The sequence below is a fragment of the Labeo rohita genome, chromosome 6 (genome assembly GCF_022985175.1).
Source record: "Labeo rohita strain BAU-BD-2019 chromosome 6, IGBB_LRoh.1.0, whole genome shotgun sequence".
In the NCBI taxonomy this organism is placed as follows: Eukaryota; Metazoa; Chordata; class Actinopteri; order Cypriniformes; family Cyprinidae; genus Labeo; species Labeo rohita.
In genome coordinates, this window is record NC_066874.1 from 35,576,970 (window position 1) to 35,594,157 (window position 17,188).

A 17,188-nucleotide genomic window follows, 5' to 3' on the forward strand; every position below is an offset into this window, starting at 1 on the left:
TACAAATATGGTTAAAACAGAATCTTTTAGTGTTAAACAAGAACAAAACGGAAATCATTTTGTTTGGTTTAAAGTCCTACGAAGACTGTGCCCTCCATTTCTGTCATCTCTCTTCTTACTTTACCCCCTGTGCTAAAAATCTCGGTGTTCTCTTCGATTCTAACCTGGGTTTTGAGAAACAAATTAGTGTAAAGGTCAAATCAAGTTTCTTTCACTTACAGCGTTTATTGAAAATCAAATCTTTACTCTCTCTAAAACAGTTTGAGCAGATTATTCACCTGTTTTTGTGATATCATGTTTAGATTACTGTAATTCACTATATTATGGTATAAGTCAGTCCTCTATAATGCATTTACAGATGGTCCAAAATGCTGCTGCAAGGATGCTGACTGGCAGACGCAGGTTCGATCACATCTCCTCCATTCTTATTTCGCTAAACTGGTTACCAATCAAATCAAGAACTGTTTTTAAAATCTTAACTTTAGTTTTGAAATCTCTTCACAACCAAGCACCATCACATCTTTCCGAGGCTTTCTCTATTCATAAACCAAATAGGTCCCTAAGATGCAGTAATCTTAATGTTAATTTTTGAATTTACTTTTATTTTATTACAAGTAGGCCAACAGTGTCTTAAGTAAATAAAATGCCTTACCGGACGGGCATCAGGACCCTGGGGAGACTGTCGCTGCTGCCGGCGACTGTCGACTCTATCGCACACCAGAAGCCTCATCCTGTACCCTCATTGTCAGATTAAATGCGGTGATTCAAAACAATGACTCTAACCACCATTCAGGCAAAAGAGTGCTTCAAGAATGACCACACTACTGACGTGATCTTATTGCTAGCACACCCTGATCACACGTGCGTCATTCTTCTCATCGGCAAGGCGTATCGGCAACAGTTTCCGTATCGGGTGGATGTTTACATCTGAAGCGTTTATCGGCCGATTCCGATTACGTTCCAATAATATCGTGCATCCCTAGCTCAGGTTGCTCCAGACCGAAACTGCAATATGGGCCTGTAGGTCACATCTGTGACACGTCTACAAACCCATACGACTGGACCTTACAATCAGTCTTGATTTTAACCATCATCTGATCACATGACGAACAACTGAAAATGGTTATAACGGGGACTGCTGAGGCACACGATAAAGCCTCAAGTTTATTGCATCGCGCCCTCATTTCCTTATGCAGAGTTTGACTGTCGTGAAAGGAGGAGTCCGTGTCTGGATGCCCTACAAACAGCTGCCACGACACCTGCGTTAACCAGCAGAACCCACAGCCCGGGTCAGTTCACTAATAAACACTAGCGCGTGTGTACACTGGACCAAGAACATGACTGCGGGCCGCCCAACCGCTCCCCAACTCATCGAGTCAACAAAGTTGGGTGTCCACAGCAGTGAGCACAAGATTGGATTCATTTAACTGGACGTCGGCCACGATTTCTCTTCTTTGAGGGCATTTTGTGCTCAGCGGCAGTGGAATCCTGCCAAACGACTGAAAGCGCCAGTAACATTTACAGTAAAGCCCTTCACACCCTCCGTCACCCGTGCTACAAACCTGCAGAAATGAGCAGCTTTATCACACTAGGTATTTAGAAGATGGGGAGACCTGGGGATGTGATTGACACATACCCAACATCACATGAAGAGCTCTAAACACACGCGACATGCATGCATTACGTAGTCGGTGTACTGTAGGGAGTGTGAGCGTTTTGTAAGCGTATTAGTCGTTTCGTAGACGCTTTCGTTAAAAGCAAGAACCTTTCTAACTAATGTGAAGAATCAGTGCTGACCGTCGATTAACTCTCAACACTCATAGCAGCTCTGAGCTTTAACCAGTACATCCCACCAGCGATGGGTCCTGACCTTCATGTGTTCCTGTAACTGGGCCTCATGTTGGCGCGAGAGCTGTTCGTGTTTCCGCTGGAACTCTGCGATGAGGAGCTGCCGCTGCACCTGCTGCTTGTGTTTGAGCGCCAGCAGCTCCTGCTGCAGCTGCTGATCGCGGCGGGTGGCGTCCAGCGTCGGCGACGGCTCCACGCGCAGGTCCATGGGGATGGCGGCAGGAGGAACCCTCACGGGCAGAGCAGAACTCAGCTCAACTGCAGAAACAAGACAAAAACACACTGACGAGTCGGCGCCGAGACACGGGCTCCAACAGGTCTAAAGCTGCACAGAAACTGACATCAGATCAGTGTGACTCGGCCACAGAAAGGCCACTGAGAAACGACCGCAACTTCCTGTGGAGCAACAACCAGTGTCTGCAGCTTGTAGTGAGTGACCCACAGGACACACACACACACACACGTATACAGGACGTCAAAATCATCACTGGCTGCTATTGCTGTAACAGCTCATGTTATTTTTCAAGCTCAGAGACTCTTGGGAAATTAACGGCGTGGCACTTTTCAAGATTTTGCTTTCATGTTCCTATAACTAAGGGTGCAGTACAACATCAGATCAGAGCTGTGCAGCAATACACAACCCACAGCAGACAGGCATGCTGTAAGCTAACACACACCAAACCCCAACAACACAATGATTTGAATGACGTGTTTGTGTGTCCATCTCAGGGACGTCTCTGTCACGATGACTTCATGTTTACTGGTGTTGAATGTTGCTGGCCTGTAAAGAGCAGAATTACAGAAAAGTACAGACAAACAAGCAGAAGCACGAGATCTTCAAACACACGTGGATAGAGACTGTAAGTAAAGGTTTAGTTGGTAGCTGTACCTCCACACACACAGTAAACAAACACTAAAACAGAAAAAAAAAAAAAAACACATTCAGGATATAAAGACATCGGTACACGTCAGATGTAGAACGAAGCTGAACTCACCACACGCCTTTGCGGCACGAGCACGTCTGTCTGTCGTCTGTGTCTCTGTCTGTGTGTCTGTCTGTAGCACAGCTCCTGTCTGCCTCCACTGCAGCCTGTCTCTAACTAACGCTGCTCTGTCAGCGCTCAGACTGTCTCTCTGACTCTCATGACGTCACAGGGCCGTCCCAGAGACAATGCTGACATGCTTTATTCTCATCTGGAATCCACATCTACTGTTGACACACGTGCATGCGCGCACACACAGCGTGTTTTAAATTGCTGTGACGTGTTGATACATCAAACCAGCAGTCATGTTTCACCGATACGACAGCTAAAATAATGCTGCCTTCATGCTATCAAAGTTATCTTAAAGTTTCCTAACTGCCTCTCAAGTCATATTTACAACTCTGAAACTGATAATTTTGAAACTTTAAATATGGCAAAGCAGAAAAACAAAGCTGTAGTACTGTACATTTTATTCCTTTTTCCCCACAACATCTACATTGCTTTCTCTTGCCATTTGTATGTATTGTACACAGTGAGAACAGCATTTATTTGATCACACATTCAGTGTTGTCAGCGAGCTGAATATCTACATAGCATGGTGAACATTTACATGTTTACCAATGAATGGGATGCTACAATTGATTAAAAATCTGTTGGATGTTGACTAAATGTCTTCTACACATTTTGGCTTAAATAAGATTTGCCAAATAAATGAGCAGTCATGAACTCCATGACTCCTGTTCTTTCTGACAGCGAAGCACTTGAACGAGACAAAATCGTAATTGCAACTTTAGAAGTGGGAAAATTCACACAGTAATGGTTTTGGAGCAGGTGGAAAGACTTTGATAAGCTCTCAAATAATTCGTACTACATTGCGCCTCCAGACCACATCATCTCACACAATTCATTCAAAAGGCAAAAACAAACCCATCCATCCACCTATTCTTCAAACCACGTCTCGTCTCTAGGGTCCAAGAGAGAGACAGACGGGTAAATGAATGGACGTCGTTACAATATCAATATCAATACAATATCCTCCCCTTCACTTGTTCAGAAACTCCCCGAAGACACTCCGGTGTTTCATGATCAATCTCTTTGGTCGTTTACTCATCTTATGGTTTATTGTCAGTTTTAGACATAAAGTTTCAGTAAGATCAGTGACGCGTACGTCGCATCCAATTCCAGACTTTCACACACTCTCTGAGATCAATGAATAATCAGCAGCAATAGCATCATTATATAACAAAACCGATCTGAAATCACAATGATTCTGACACTCAAACGGACTTCATCTGGACGCAGATTTAACGCATTTATTCCCGGTCTGTGATTCGCTGCCGACTTTTCGGCTTTCCAGGATGTTGGCGGGCGTGTTGCCTAACGGTTTCCAGCGGAGAACGACCCCTCGTGTTGTCAAACAAGTGTCACCATGCATCTGTCAACTTAATGGCTCAATGATACACAGTCTTCCTCATCTACCTCGTCTCCGTCTCTGATCTAGTTATGAGCTCCGCTGCCATGCCGCTTCATATTACTGGGCTATTTCAGTCCCACAATACCGCAGCGTTGTGGTTTAATGTCTGCGAACAGTTTTGATGTGTGTGTTCCCGATGGTTTGGTCTCTGCTCATTAGCGCTAATAGATGTCCGGTGAGGCGAGGGGCGGCTTGTGGCGATCTCGTTTCTGTCAGGAGATCTGTGAAGACTAAGAATGAGGGAACTAAACGAGTGGCTAAACTTGAGTGAGTCATTAACAACATTAACAAGCCATTAGAATAGACATAGAAAAGAAACACGTTCATTCCTGCAGGACAGTGTTTTGCGTCTGATGATGTGTTATGAGACATGAGGAGCGTCAGCAGACAGACCTGAACTACTCTTTTGCAGTGCACGACATACTGTTGTGGTCAAGTGCAGTTACACACAAGTGCTTCGTTCATCAGAGGCGAGCAGGTTTGTACAAACCCGTGTAGAGAGTCACACATAACACCTAACACATCTCTGCATGCTCGTCCTCCAGTCTACAGGATCCGCACACAACGGTCGCAAACGCATTTCCCCACACGTTTTCTTTCTTTGTTGTACAAACTGAAGGCCGAGTAGCACAGCAGTGATGTCTTTAGTCGCTGACTCCGAACGCAGAGTTTAAGAAGTTGTGACCAGAAGCATCATTCCACCATCATCTCTGATGTAACACGGCGTCTAGCTGATGTGGTCACGTTCACACGCTAACACTCAGTGAGGAACATCTTCAAAACAACATGATCTGGTGCTACGCTTTGATCAGCAGGGAATCAATGACTGAACACAAACACAAGAAGAGCTGGTTTAAATTCACTAAGTGTTACGGTCATTTTCATGCTGCCGTTTTAAAACGCTAATGCACGTCTGTCTCCAGCGCGAGGCTCTCCTCCATCTCACGTGTTGTCTGTCTCCATCTCTGTATGCCACTTAAGACCTCATCTATAATTCAGTGTGCTAAATCAAGGCGTTACGCTGGAATGAAATGAATATCTCATACATCTCTTCCAAAGACAGCTTTAAAGGGGTGGTTGACTGGGCTTTTTCTAGGCTTGATTGTGTTTATGGGGTGCAGTCTAACATGTGTTAATGCTTCGTTTAAAAAAAAAAAAAAAAACACACACTATTTCTCACATATTATACCTTTATAGAGACCCAGAGAATTGATGTGGGGTTTATGTAAATGTCTAGGTTAGTGATGTCACCAGCGAATTAGCTCGTTGTAGTCCCTACGAGCCGTTTTCGTAGCCATTAAACTGCCATAATTTTAAAAGACAACATCTCGGTTTGCATAGAATTTTCAGTGTTGTAACTTTGCAGATATTGTTTATGCTCAAACAGCAACATTACACAACTAAAGAAAAAAAAAGAAGCAAAATTACAATTAGCCGCCTCTTTAAAAGTGCTGAGAATACAACGGTAAATTACAAACCAACAGACACAAATAACAGATTAAGAAGATGGACAATGATCCAGATCAATCGCAGCTCCTCCATTTTTGCAAAAATAAGCAAACAAAAGGTATATTGACAATAGAAAACTAGAAATATTGGCTGTGTGTTTCCTCCAGTCAAAATCAAAAGCCAATTTATATGGCTATTCTAACAATCCACTATATTTAGTAGCATTTTATTTGTATTTCGCATGTATTTTTCCTCCACTGTCTGTGACTGAGGAGCACTGCTCTACATTCAGTCCGTTTGGAGGAAACCACAGCGCTCCTGCCGGAAAACGTCATGAAACTGCAAACACGGCTTGCGTTACCTGTGGGAATGTGGTCAAACGCCGACGGCTTCAAAAGCTCCACGGTCTGATCCATCTGAGAGTCTGAGAAAAGACGGAAACAGAACATGATTCAATGGCAAAAGGTTCTCCGCCGTCATTCTGTCAAAATACATGTTTTGCAAGCAACACACAAATCAGAAATATTGCATATTTTCAGTAGATGCTCAAGCAGCGAAGAGGAAAAAGATTTCGCCCCCTCTAACAGTGACATTCTACCTTTTACATCATAACATACAGCTGGTGATTTAGTTTTTCCTGTATTGTTTGTTAAAATTTGGTAGGTTAAACTGTTCTTCTGAACAAGTGAGCCAATCATGCAGGTTTTAAAGTATGAGGGCCGTTAAAGTCACACGTTAGGGTTAGGGTTCGACCAGTGACGGCAGCTGAGCAGTAGTGCGGTAAATAACAATGTAAGTGAGTAGTAAAGCAGCAGTTGCAACAGTGCCCCATCTTTCCTGCAGCAGATGGTAATTACAGAGAACATGAAAAGGCTTTTCACTTCTTCACAGCAGCCCAACACAGCAAGACACGGCTATAAATAACCCCAGAGAGAGAGAGAGAGAGAGAGAGAGAGAGAAATAGGCTGGATAGATGGATGGATGGAGGAATAGGCATGAAACAGTGCAGCTGGCATCATCAGTATGCAGGCAGACACGCAGACCAACAAGACGCTCAACACGACACACTGAGCTCAACGCCTGTTCAGTCGCTAGTTATTTTTACCAGCCATCCGCTTGATATTTACCACACGGCTTCTTCCCTTTGTAACGCGACAGCAGAAGCACTGACTCGGGTTTCCATCCAGAAAAGGAGAGAAATAACAGGCAATTTCCCCAGGGCAGCAAATCCTCCACAAGCTTCTATATTTGGGAAATTTCTAAGGACTAGACAACCCCGGGAAACTGCTTTGATGTTCATCTAATTAGGCCCCATCGCAGCGAGCGCAGAGCAGCGCGCATCAGGGAATACTGTTTATATGCGTGCGTCTATTTTTAGCAGAACGCAGCCCAGGTGCTCCGATCCGCTGCCGTTTACACAGCGGTCTCCTTGAGGGATGAGCCGGATCGTGTTTGCTCTCTGACACACAGTACGGTTCACATCAAGAAGCCTGCTGATGAACTGAAATGGTTAGGGTGAGCAGCGAGTTCAACATTACAAGACATGTTAGAATTTACAATGTAAAACTCCAGAGGCCCAAAGCAGCCCACTTCATCTACTGCAGCTTAGTGTACGAAAACAAACACAAAAGCCAGTCCCACAATGCATTTTATACACCGGTCTGAGCAAGTGAGGTAGTGATATTACAGTGACATTACATGTGAACACCAAAGCTCCATTAATCTAAGGTTTAAAAAAAGTTTACCACATGGTTCCACAATTGAGGCTATTCTCCATCCATGAGGTGAAGCCCCAGCCCAAGAATATGCAAACAAAAATCATAAGACCATACAAACTCAGTGAAATGGACAGAACACTGAAAACACTTGTGGACTTGAGATTTGCATGGGAAATGCAATGTTTAAGCTTGAATGAGGAACACGCATAGCCTGAAATCGATACATGAAACTGATACGCTGTGGTCGTTTAAACCAAGATGACTAAATGGATCACTTTGCATGCCAACGTGTTGGACTACTAACTTGATAAGAGAGCTGTGGTTAGGCATCACCCCATACAGCAACAGGTATGAAACCTGAGCCCGGTTTCATGGAGCAAAGCACCTTCAGAAAACCACAAGGCAATAAAACTACATGTCAGCCTTGTCGTAGTCATGAAAATGACAGCAGAACGGAGCAGAGTTTCCTAAGTGGCATGCAAAAAGGCAATTCCCAAAGCAAACATTCATCCATTTACTGAGAGGTGCTTTTGTCCACAGCAACATCATTTCAACCAAAGGCTTTGACTGCAACAATAAATGATGTTTGCTGGTTGGGAAAGGATTGAAGACGCCCTTAGTCCTGATGCTGTGGTTTAGGGTGGATGTCACTAGGTAATACCGATGTGATAAACAGAAACACACACTCACTAACTCAATGCTAATATGTGTTTTAGTCCAAATGTTAGGGTGTCACCATGGGCAAATCCAGCTGACATGGTCCACAGAAACACAGAGCTCACGAAGGCTGACGACCGCCTCCTCCACACTTTGACACCGTCTACGGCAAACAAAGCATCAGACTTGGTTCTCTGCTAGAGTTTAAGTTTAACCCCCTATTTTTTCTGACCAACAAAGACTAGCTTATAGACTAGACAAAACAGAGATACAATAAAAAAAAGAGGCCAAAAAACTCAACAAGCTAAAGTTAACCCTAACCCTGCAAGCACTCTGTACAGTACGTCTGTCTCCAGCAATTACAACAAACATCTGCAATGACGCCACTGTGACACGCTATTCAAGAGCAAGACTGGCCAAGTTCATATGAAAAGAGAAATTATTTTTTTTTTTTTTTATTCACACAGGAGCTTTAACTCAACCGGAGTTCGTTTGCAAGCTAGAATCAGAGAGTAAAATGTCTCAGATAGGCTTGATCAAATTCTGGCAAAGGCTTCAGGTCTGACAGAGCACTTTTGAGAGCAGAAAGCAGTGGCCAACATCCATTTACTTCCCAAATAACCATCCAAAGGCTTTCTGAGCTCAAGGTCCATTCATTTGGCCTCTGGAACAGCTCCGCATTTTGTAATTAAGACGGCACGCACAGAGACGCTAGTCACAACGACAAAATCTTCATGCTGCTTATGAACACGACTTGCTTGCTGTAACATTTTTAGAGGCCATTTTATTTGGTAAATGTTTTGCTAAATTAAAGGGCACCTATTACGCAAAATTCACTTGTACATGTTGTTTGAACATAAATGTGTGTTGGCAGTGCGTGTACACAACCACCCTATAATGACAAAAATCCACCCGCTCCTCTTTTTGTAATCCCCATAAATCATGAACCATGTCTCAGAGCTTACTGATCACAGAATCCGCATCCATAAAAGCCCCGCCCATGATTGTTGACTGACGCGGCCGTATTAGCAGAGACCCTGTCCTGAGTCAGCCGCAAACACACTGTCTGCCATGTTTATCTTCACACCAGAGCATTTAAAAGCAGCAAGCATCAAGTAAGAGATGTCTTCTTATTAAAACTTATAGACATTATTCAGTCCGCAGCAGTGAGTGATTATCTGCTGTTATTTTATTGTTTGTCATATTAACAGGGTAGACCCTAACCAACAGTATAGGTACTGTATATTAAAAAGTGGAATCAATGGGCATTGCAGGTTTGCAATGCACAACATCAGGAGGATCAGGCCCTTCCTAACGGCGCATGCTGCACAACTTCTTGTCCAGGCCTTTGTCATATGTAGGCTGGAATACTGCAGTGCTTTTCTGGCTGGACTTCCATCATGCACAATCAAACCTTTACAAATGATTCAGAAAGCAGCGGCACGACAATCGCTGTCAAGTCTTCAGCGAACCCAAAAGGGCCCATGTCACACCTCTCTTTATCTCCCAGAACTGGCTCCCGGCTGCAGCTGGCATCAAGTATAAGACATTGATGCTTGCATATAGAACAGCCACAGGCTCAGATCCTCCTACTTCCACTTACTTTTGAGAATCTACATCCCCTCCAGAAGTCTGAGATCTACGAGTGAACGACGCCTTGTGATACCAAAAATCCCTTTCCAGGAGTTTTTCGTTCACCGTTGCCGGCCGGCTGCACAGATCCAATATAAACATGCAATTTCTTTCCCAGCTGTTTAACTTCACAGACATAACCGACTGTGTTTTTGTAACTTAAGCGTGTTTTTAACATAAAGTTGTGTGTGAAAGAGAACTTAGTTTAGTACTCACATGCGTGACAGCTACTTTCTGTCTGTGTGCTTCAGATGTGTGCGCTCAGAAAACCATATATCAGAAGTTTAAACTTATATAGCCTTAAAACGCATTTTTTTTAGCGCGATAGACATGATAATCAAAACACCGAACAGATGTTTTTTAGCAGTTATGAGCTGTAAAGGTGCAGCTCTATTCTGGAAAAGGGGGCGGGGAGCAGCAGCTCATTTGCATTTAAAGAGACACACACGAAAACAGCCTGTTTCTGCTTCCATTCAAAATAGGTATTTACAAAACAATATAATAAATGATCTGGGTGGTATTTTGAGCTAAAGCTTCACAAACACATTCTGAGGACACCTGAGACTTACGTTACATCTTGTAAAATGGGGCATAAAAGGTGCCCTTTAATGCACGCTCACGGAGAGATACCATATGCAGATTTCACTCTTGAAAATAATGTGACGAGAATAAATTGTTTGTGTTAAATATGTTGCTGATTTAGCATCTGTGCTGGTCACTTTCTGTCAAAGGGGGCAGTTTTCTAGTCTACTAATAATCAGATGCATCTTAACAAACCTTTCCTGCCCCACAAAAAGAAGAAACAGAATGTCCAGCAGCTTTAAAAATACCATGCTGTGCATCAGTACCGTCAGCGGCTATTCGCACCACAACATTATACACAGCAGAGCCTCCTCAAAAATATCAATCAACACTACAAAAATGCACAATATATGTACAACAAATATTATAAAATACATTGGTTTTTTTTTTTACGAAAGTCATGCGGTGCAGCAGCAACAATACAGTGCAAGAAAGGGTTTGTGTAAATTTGTAGGATTTCCTATGCATTGGTTTGCGTAGTGTCACAATGATCGATGCAGCATCTTAACCCCTCGATGATCTGTTGTTTATCCGTTACCAGGAATAAAGTGTCAGTCTTGGCAACAGCCATTACATGTACAAGAAAATGAGCTGGTAAACTTTATTTCCAGGTGATGATCAACATGCTGCATCACATCATGACCTTAATTAGATGCAATATCATTAGAACCTTTACACCAGTTTCCAGAAGAATATTCCAAACAAATGGCTGATATGTCAAAAGGTGGGATGGCAGTGACGCTTCCAGTGTAGACTGTAATTGGACCTGTCAGATGTTGGCAGAACATCCAGTATCCGTTCCTCTCTCGCCGGGAGGCACCACACTGGCCGTTCACCGTGTTGGCTTGCTTCGGTCCCCTGTTTGTCTGGAGCGATTGCAATTAAAATCAGCACGCTTCCATGCGTGATCTGAAAACGAGGCTCGGCGCTGGGGAGCCGCCACACAGAGCCTTACAGGAGGAACAAACAGCTGCCAGACGGAGCGGGGTTGAGCGGGTGGGGAGTCAGATGGATGGATTGGGGGGGATTTGCTGTCTTCTGGAGGGACAGAGACAATCGACACCAATGTTTGTTCGGCGCACGTGCAGAATCCGCGCGGATCTATAAATAGCAGCGCGTTAAGCTGCTGCAGCGCCGAGCAGAACAGCCTTTCGGTCCTCCGATAAATATAAACATGAGAAACGGATCAGGAGGAGAGATAAGAAGGGATGGGACTAATAAAACAGGACAATCAGAGCGAATCTGTCATCACGACGCAGGAAGAGCATTCGCCGTCTGACGAACCTGGATGGACGATGGGAGGACGAGGCGGTTTCGTCCACATCACACGCTCGATGATGTGTGCTAGATATTATGAATATTATGCAATTCATGAAATGTCCTTCATCTATACAGGGTATTAAACCCCTGTACGCAGCTGTTATGCTAAAAATGGCAGAACCAAATGTATAATAAAGGAAATTCTTAGAAAAAGGAAAATTATGAACAGAGAGGGCAAAAACAAGAGAAACAAACACTGGCAACCGCTGACAAGAAAACACTGTGACACTTCATTTACAAAATTATTCATTACTTCATAAAATGCTCATTAAATCTTTACAGATCGAAAGGATGCTAATGCTAAAGGGGTCATCGGATGCCCATTTTCCACAAGTTAATATGATTCTTTAGGGTCTTAATGAAAAGTCTCTAATATACTTTGATTAAAAATTCCCAATGGTTTTGTAAAACAACACCCTTTTTACCTTGTCAAAATGAGCTCTGCAAAAATCATCTCATTCTAAGGGGTTGTTCCTTTAAATGCAAATGAGCTCTGCTCGCCCCGCCCCCTCTCTTTTCTCTGTGGAATGACGATCTTGTTTACTTTAGCCGCATTTAGCCGCTAAACTTCCAAACTACCACGTTACAAGGAAAGGTGATCACAAAGATTCATAAAAAAACGCTTGTACTCACTTCTGTTGTAAGTGAAGCTGGATCACGAATGTCGTGAACACAGACGGATATATGTAGATTGGGAACGTAATCCACTGCATCTTCAGTGGCTCAGATGTCGGGGGTAAATGACGACCACTATGTTCATTATTACATCCAGCAACACAACACCTCAATCAATCAATCGGAGATATTCTTGTCTAAATTACATCCCTGCTTCGGCATTGAAACAAGGAAAGTTACTGGACTGTGACAGCTGATCTGAGGTAAGAGCCCATGTCAATCAACTATCGTGGGAGCGGCCTCTGTGAATGTAACGGCACACCGACAGACATCTGAGAACGGCTTGATTTGATATTTTTACAGATCAATTAAAAACCACTGCATGGATTTTTATCATTATAGGGTAGATTTGTACATACACTGACAACACACATTAATGTTCAAACAACATGAAAAAGTGAACTTAGCATCCGATGACCCCTTTAACCGCAGGCCACGATCACGCTAAAACACACGTACTGGACAAATCAAAACAACGACCCAATGACAGACACAGGGAGCCACACAAGCGCTCTAACACGTGTGATTATCATAACTGTGAAAGTACAACAGTGGTACTGTAGAGTAACTGGCGCTTGAGATCACTCCGGTGCGCTGTGCTGCGTTTTATTGGAAAACCCATTACACCATTAAACGAATCCTGGATTACTGACGCTCAGGCCAGAAGATGAAACTCATACGCAAACACAGACCGTCTGCTTGCATCAGCGAAGACGCTTTGACCGCATTTGTTTCTCACTGTCGACAACAGCTTTAAATCTCTTCTTCTGCTCACAGCTGTTGGATCTTATTACACACTGCATATGTCAAGCAGAAAGTCGCAATCAAAGACACGCACCTGAATGACTTGGGGAAGTCATGATGTTTGGAGCAGCTGACGTGTTTTCAAAACTTCAGATGTAGTTCCAGCAAAGCGGCCGTTTCTGCTCCTCGTCTTGACAAATCCAGCCAGCAGCTGTTAGAAAACAGGGATCCATTAACTAAAGCTCTTATTTACAGACTGGGCTCACAAACATTAAACACAAACCATCAATGAGAGAGAGAGAGAAGATCAAGCGCAACTGTACACACATCATTTATGATTTTATGAACAGCGAGATTAGCATCAGACGCTGCTGTCCTCCAGTACACTGAGATGAAGCTCTGCATTTCTCATGAAAAGCAACTCATGGAATTTACGAATGGTTTCACATCTTCAGAAAGGACCTTTCACATGGTCACATACTTGAGCAGCTATACAACGACCGCATTTGCCAGTGGAAAAGAAAATAGTAGGACTAACTTCCTCAGTTCAAAGGGCAATGCAAACAAATGCACACACACAAACACACTGGGGAATTTCCCACAAAGGACAGTGCTTATTTACATGAAAAGTCAGCTGTTTGTTCACATAAACAGTGGTCTGTGCTATTACAACTCAACAACACGCGTAGCCACTAAACCACTGCTCATATGAGTCACCAGCTTCACGTGGACGACGGCATCGAATGTGCTGGATGGACAATATATAGACAGTGTTTTACAGAAGACCAGGTCAAACCCTTCTGATCTGAGCTTCTGTTAGTCAAATGGCAGATCATCTGCGGATGAACTTTCTTTGCTGTGACAGTAAGTGTTATGTCAGGATCTCCCGGACCATCAGGTCTTGCGCGGTTCTGTCCCCTCCTGAAAGCAGCCGAGTTTCTGCCCTCGCCAGACGGATGCCGGAGGGGTGGGGCGGCGCTGACCGGGCTTTTTGGCCAAAGTCGGTCACGGAGCGTATGCGTGCTAATCTCCTATGACAGTCTGAGGAGGGCGATTCCCCATGTGGGCATTATGTTCACTCCGGGGCTTCCATTGTCCCTCAAGCGAGAAAGCGGAGCCTCGTCATGAGCGCCTGAACTGAGAATAAAGCACCGTATGCCATCTACAGAATCAACATCCAAACAAGACACATACAAGAATGCAAAACTGAAGATTTCTTTTTGTAGTAGCATATGACCCGTGAACTAAACATTAGGTAGGGCTTTGTTTTGATTTTGCTGCAATGTTAATTGTATCTGTTAGTTGCTGTTCCAGCTGTCAAGCCTCCCAAAACAACAGTGTATCTCCAATGCTGAACATCTCCTTAAAACACCACACACCAGTGTGTGTGTGTGTGTGTGTGTGTTAGTTGAGTCATGGCAATCCTGCCTCAACCTCATTCACAAAAAACGGGCGCCGCATGTCTAACCCGCCCATCTCGAGCCACCTCACATCATTGGCCATCGCTCATTTAACCACAACAATCACACAATACTAGTCGAAGCTGGTTTCTTGCTGACCGTTAGGCGCACAGAATCGCAGCTGATCTCCACAGAAGAGGTTTTCTCTCACGCGAAGGTAAATCTGTTCGATCCTCATTAACGGAAGCTGCTGTAGAACATCAGCGACAGAATAACAACAACCGCAGCCGCGCGGAGCTCGTGATGCTCTCGGTGTGTCCGCGCGGCTGATCGCGCCCTCGTTCACTCACCTGATCGCGGCAGACGCAGGACGCTCGCGGGATCAACGGCAGACATCCGAATTCCCCCGGAACGCGCAGAAGCGACAGAAGCGCCGTCTGACAGATTCCGCCATACTGGATTTTTGATTAGGGAATCACGTGTGGCGGGACTGTACTGTAGGTCTTCGAGAGGCGGGATCATCCACGCATCACACGCGCTCGGACCCGCACGCGCGGTGACGTCACCCCGGCTCGCGGCGATCAAGAAAGCGTTTCTTCGGCTTGTGCTACCGAGTTATCCACGCCGGTGTTTACTAGTCGGAAGACTAATCTGCATTACGCATGAGTGTGCGAATCGAGATTTCATGAACGGCTGACGAGTGATATCGGACCACAGAACGTTTCTAGTCCTCGTGATCTACTTGCTCATCTGTAATTCGTGTATGTTATTATCCATTTATTCTCTGCTGTGTCACTTTCTTAGAGCTCAGTGAGCTGCTTTGACACAGACAATCACAAGTTCTCTGATCCTGTCACTCACGTCTCTGTGGGGAGGCTTCACAAAGTCTTTGGATCAAGGATCACTGTAGCAGACAAAAGATCCAAAACAGTCCTCTGCTTTCTATTGGAGGCCTATGTTTTATTGAAGTAGATACTCTTATGTCCGTCACTTGACACATTTGTTCATTTAAGGCTTGATCTTTCATCAGACACCATTAACTGTACTGATGGTCTTCTGCATTCATAATGAAACAAGTGACTCTTTAATAGTGACATGAGCACACTGCAACAACATTCAGTCAAAGGCACCGTGAGTTTCTCCACAATCTCTTCTACATTGGTCTTGTGAAGTCCCTCAGGTGGTTCGCCTGCGGCGTTCTGTCAGCTGTTATTTTTGATGTTAAGTAACAAAGTATCATTTAACACACTTTCATTCTCACAAGCAAGAACACACACCAGTGAAAATGACATCAAAAAGATACACTCTTCAGAATGTACTGTACTGATTCATTCAGATCATCTAACTTTACTTACAGGTTAGCGTGGTTCAAGACAGTTTAAGCATAAGAATCGAACAGCAATTACTCCTCAGCTGGGCTACAGTGTAGGAAGGATCCTATATTAGATGAAATCAGATCAATGTCATGAAGAGTCTTTAAAAAGCACTCGTAGAAGGACTGACGAGACTAATGCTGAGCCCTCGTCTGGATGGTAATATTTGTATATTCTGTGCCATCTTAACCTCTGTTGTTCCAGTTTAGCCTTCTAAGAACCAAATGCACATCTGATTTCATGATTTTTGTTAATCACCGGTTCTCTATTAAATGATCTCTTCTGCGTGAAAAAACACATTGGTGAGCCACTGATCATGACATTTCTTTAGCAAATTGAGCAGGTCGGATGTTTAGCTCAGTGTCATTTCCACTCGTCAGCACACTCTCGCTTTTATGGCAGTAAAAAATGAAGTAATTCAGCATTTTAATTTCTATTATTTGATTCCAGATCGAAAATCACAATTCAGCTTCACCCAACAACCAAACCCTTTCCTCTGAATCATCTGTATTTTGTGCAGGTAGAAATGGATTCCTGGTTATTGACACAATCATTTATTAGATACATTTCTTGTGGAACTTTCATATTAACTGTTTAGTTATGTCACACGTGAAAGAGTGTTTGATTTGTAAGACTGTGTGTAAATGTGAAGTCTGAAGGACACAGAGACACGTGAGCTTTAGGAGAGACCAGCAGCAACTAACCCCTTGAGTTGGTTTAGTTTTGTAATAACTGTAGTTTATGACCATAACCAAGGGTTTTCTTTCATTTGAGTGGTTTGTTGCAACTTTTTGCAATGGCTTTGAAAACCATGAATAACTTATATCATAATCAAAGTATATTTTTCATTCCCCATTGTCTCAGTAAATTAGCTGATGCTGGTTTCACATAAATGCTGTCCAGATGGTGTCAGGTGATGTTCGGGAGAACAGCTCGCGGCTGATCCTTCACGTCAGTCCAGTAGCACCACAGAATCCGGTTGGGATCGTGGTTTCCATAGTAACAGAGGATTTCTACTTGTCTTTATGAACCTTTGAGCACAAGTTACATAACATGTCTACAAGTCTAATTTAATACCTTTTGTTCACTTCTCATGTTTCATTAAAACAATAATGTCTGAGTTATGTATTCGTAAACACAGGACAGTGCGACTGTCCTACACAGTACGCAAACATCGTATGTGTTGGGATTGATGTAATATGAGTTTTAATGCTGTAAATTTCTCTGATTATGCCCTAAATAGGGGCTCAGAAAGAATATCCACTGACATAAGTATCTGTTAGGAATTAATGCCGTTCTTCAGACTTTAATTATGCTAACCCTAACCCTCATT

General features: G+C 43.6%; 2 protein-coding genes across 7 annotated transcripts in view; one reads left to right on the top strand and one right to left on the bottom strand.

Annotated features, from left to right (window-relative positions):
- The window catches only part of LOC127167060 (histone deacetylase 4), a 30,726-nt gene extending 14,890 nt beyond the window's left edge, over positions 1 to 15,836 (bottom strand). For 2 of the 6 annotated variants that reach the window (XM_051112881.1, XM_051112880.1), the window contains exons 1-3: positions 14,833 to 15,836; positions 6,116 to 6,178; positions 1,871 to 2,106 (exon numbers count right to left, since the gene is read on the bottom strand). In XM_051112881.1, coding sequence (XP_050968838.1) covers positions 1,871 to 2,106; positions 6,116 to 6,178; positions 14,833 to 15,004 — 471 coding nt within the window. In that variant the 5' untranslated portion in view covers positions 15,005 to 15,836. Of the gene's footprint in view, positions 1 to 1,870; positions 2,107 to 2,843; positions 4,117 to 6,115; positions 6,179 to 6,881; positions 9,303 to 11,013; positions 11,718 to 13,176; positions 13,294 to 14,832 lie in introns of those variants that run through there. The other 4 variants (XM_051112883.1, XM_051112882.1, XM_051112884.1 and 1 more) reach the window with 4 other exon arrangements.
- The window catches only part of aamp (angio-associated, migratory cell protein), a 52,868-nt gene that overhangs the window by 28,254 nt on the left and 7,426 nt on the right, over positions 1 to 17,188 (top strand). The gene's annotated exons all lie outside the window — the stretch shown is intronic.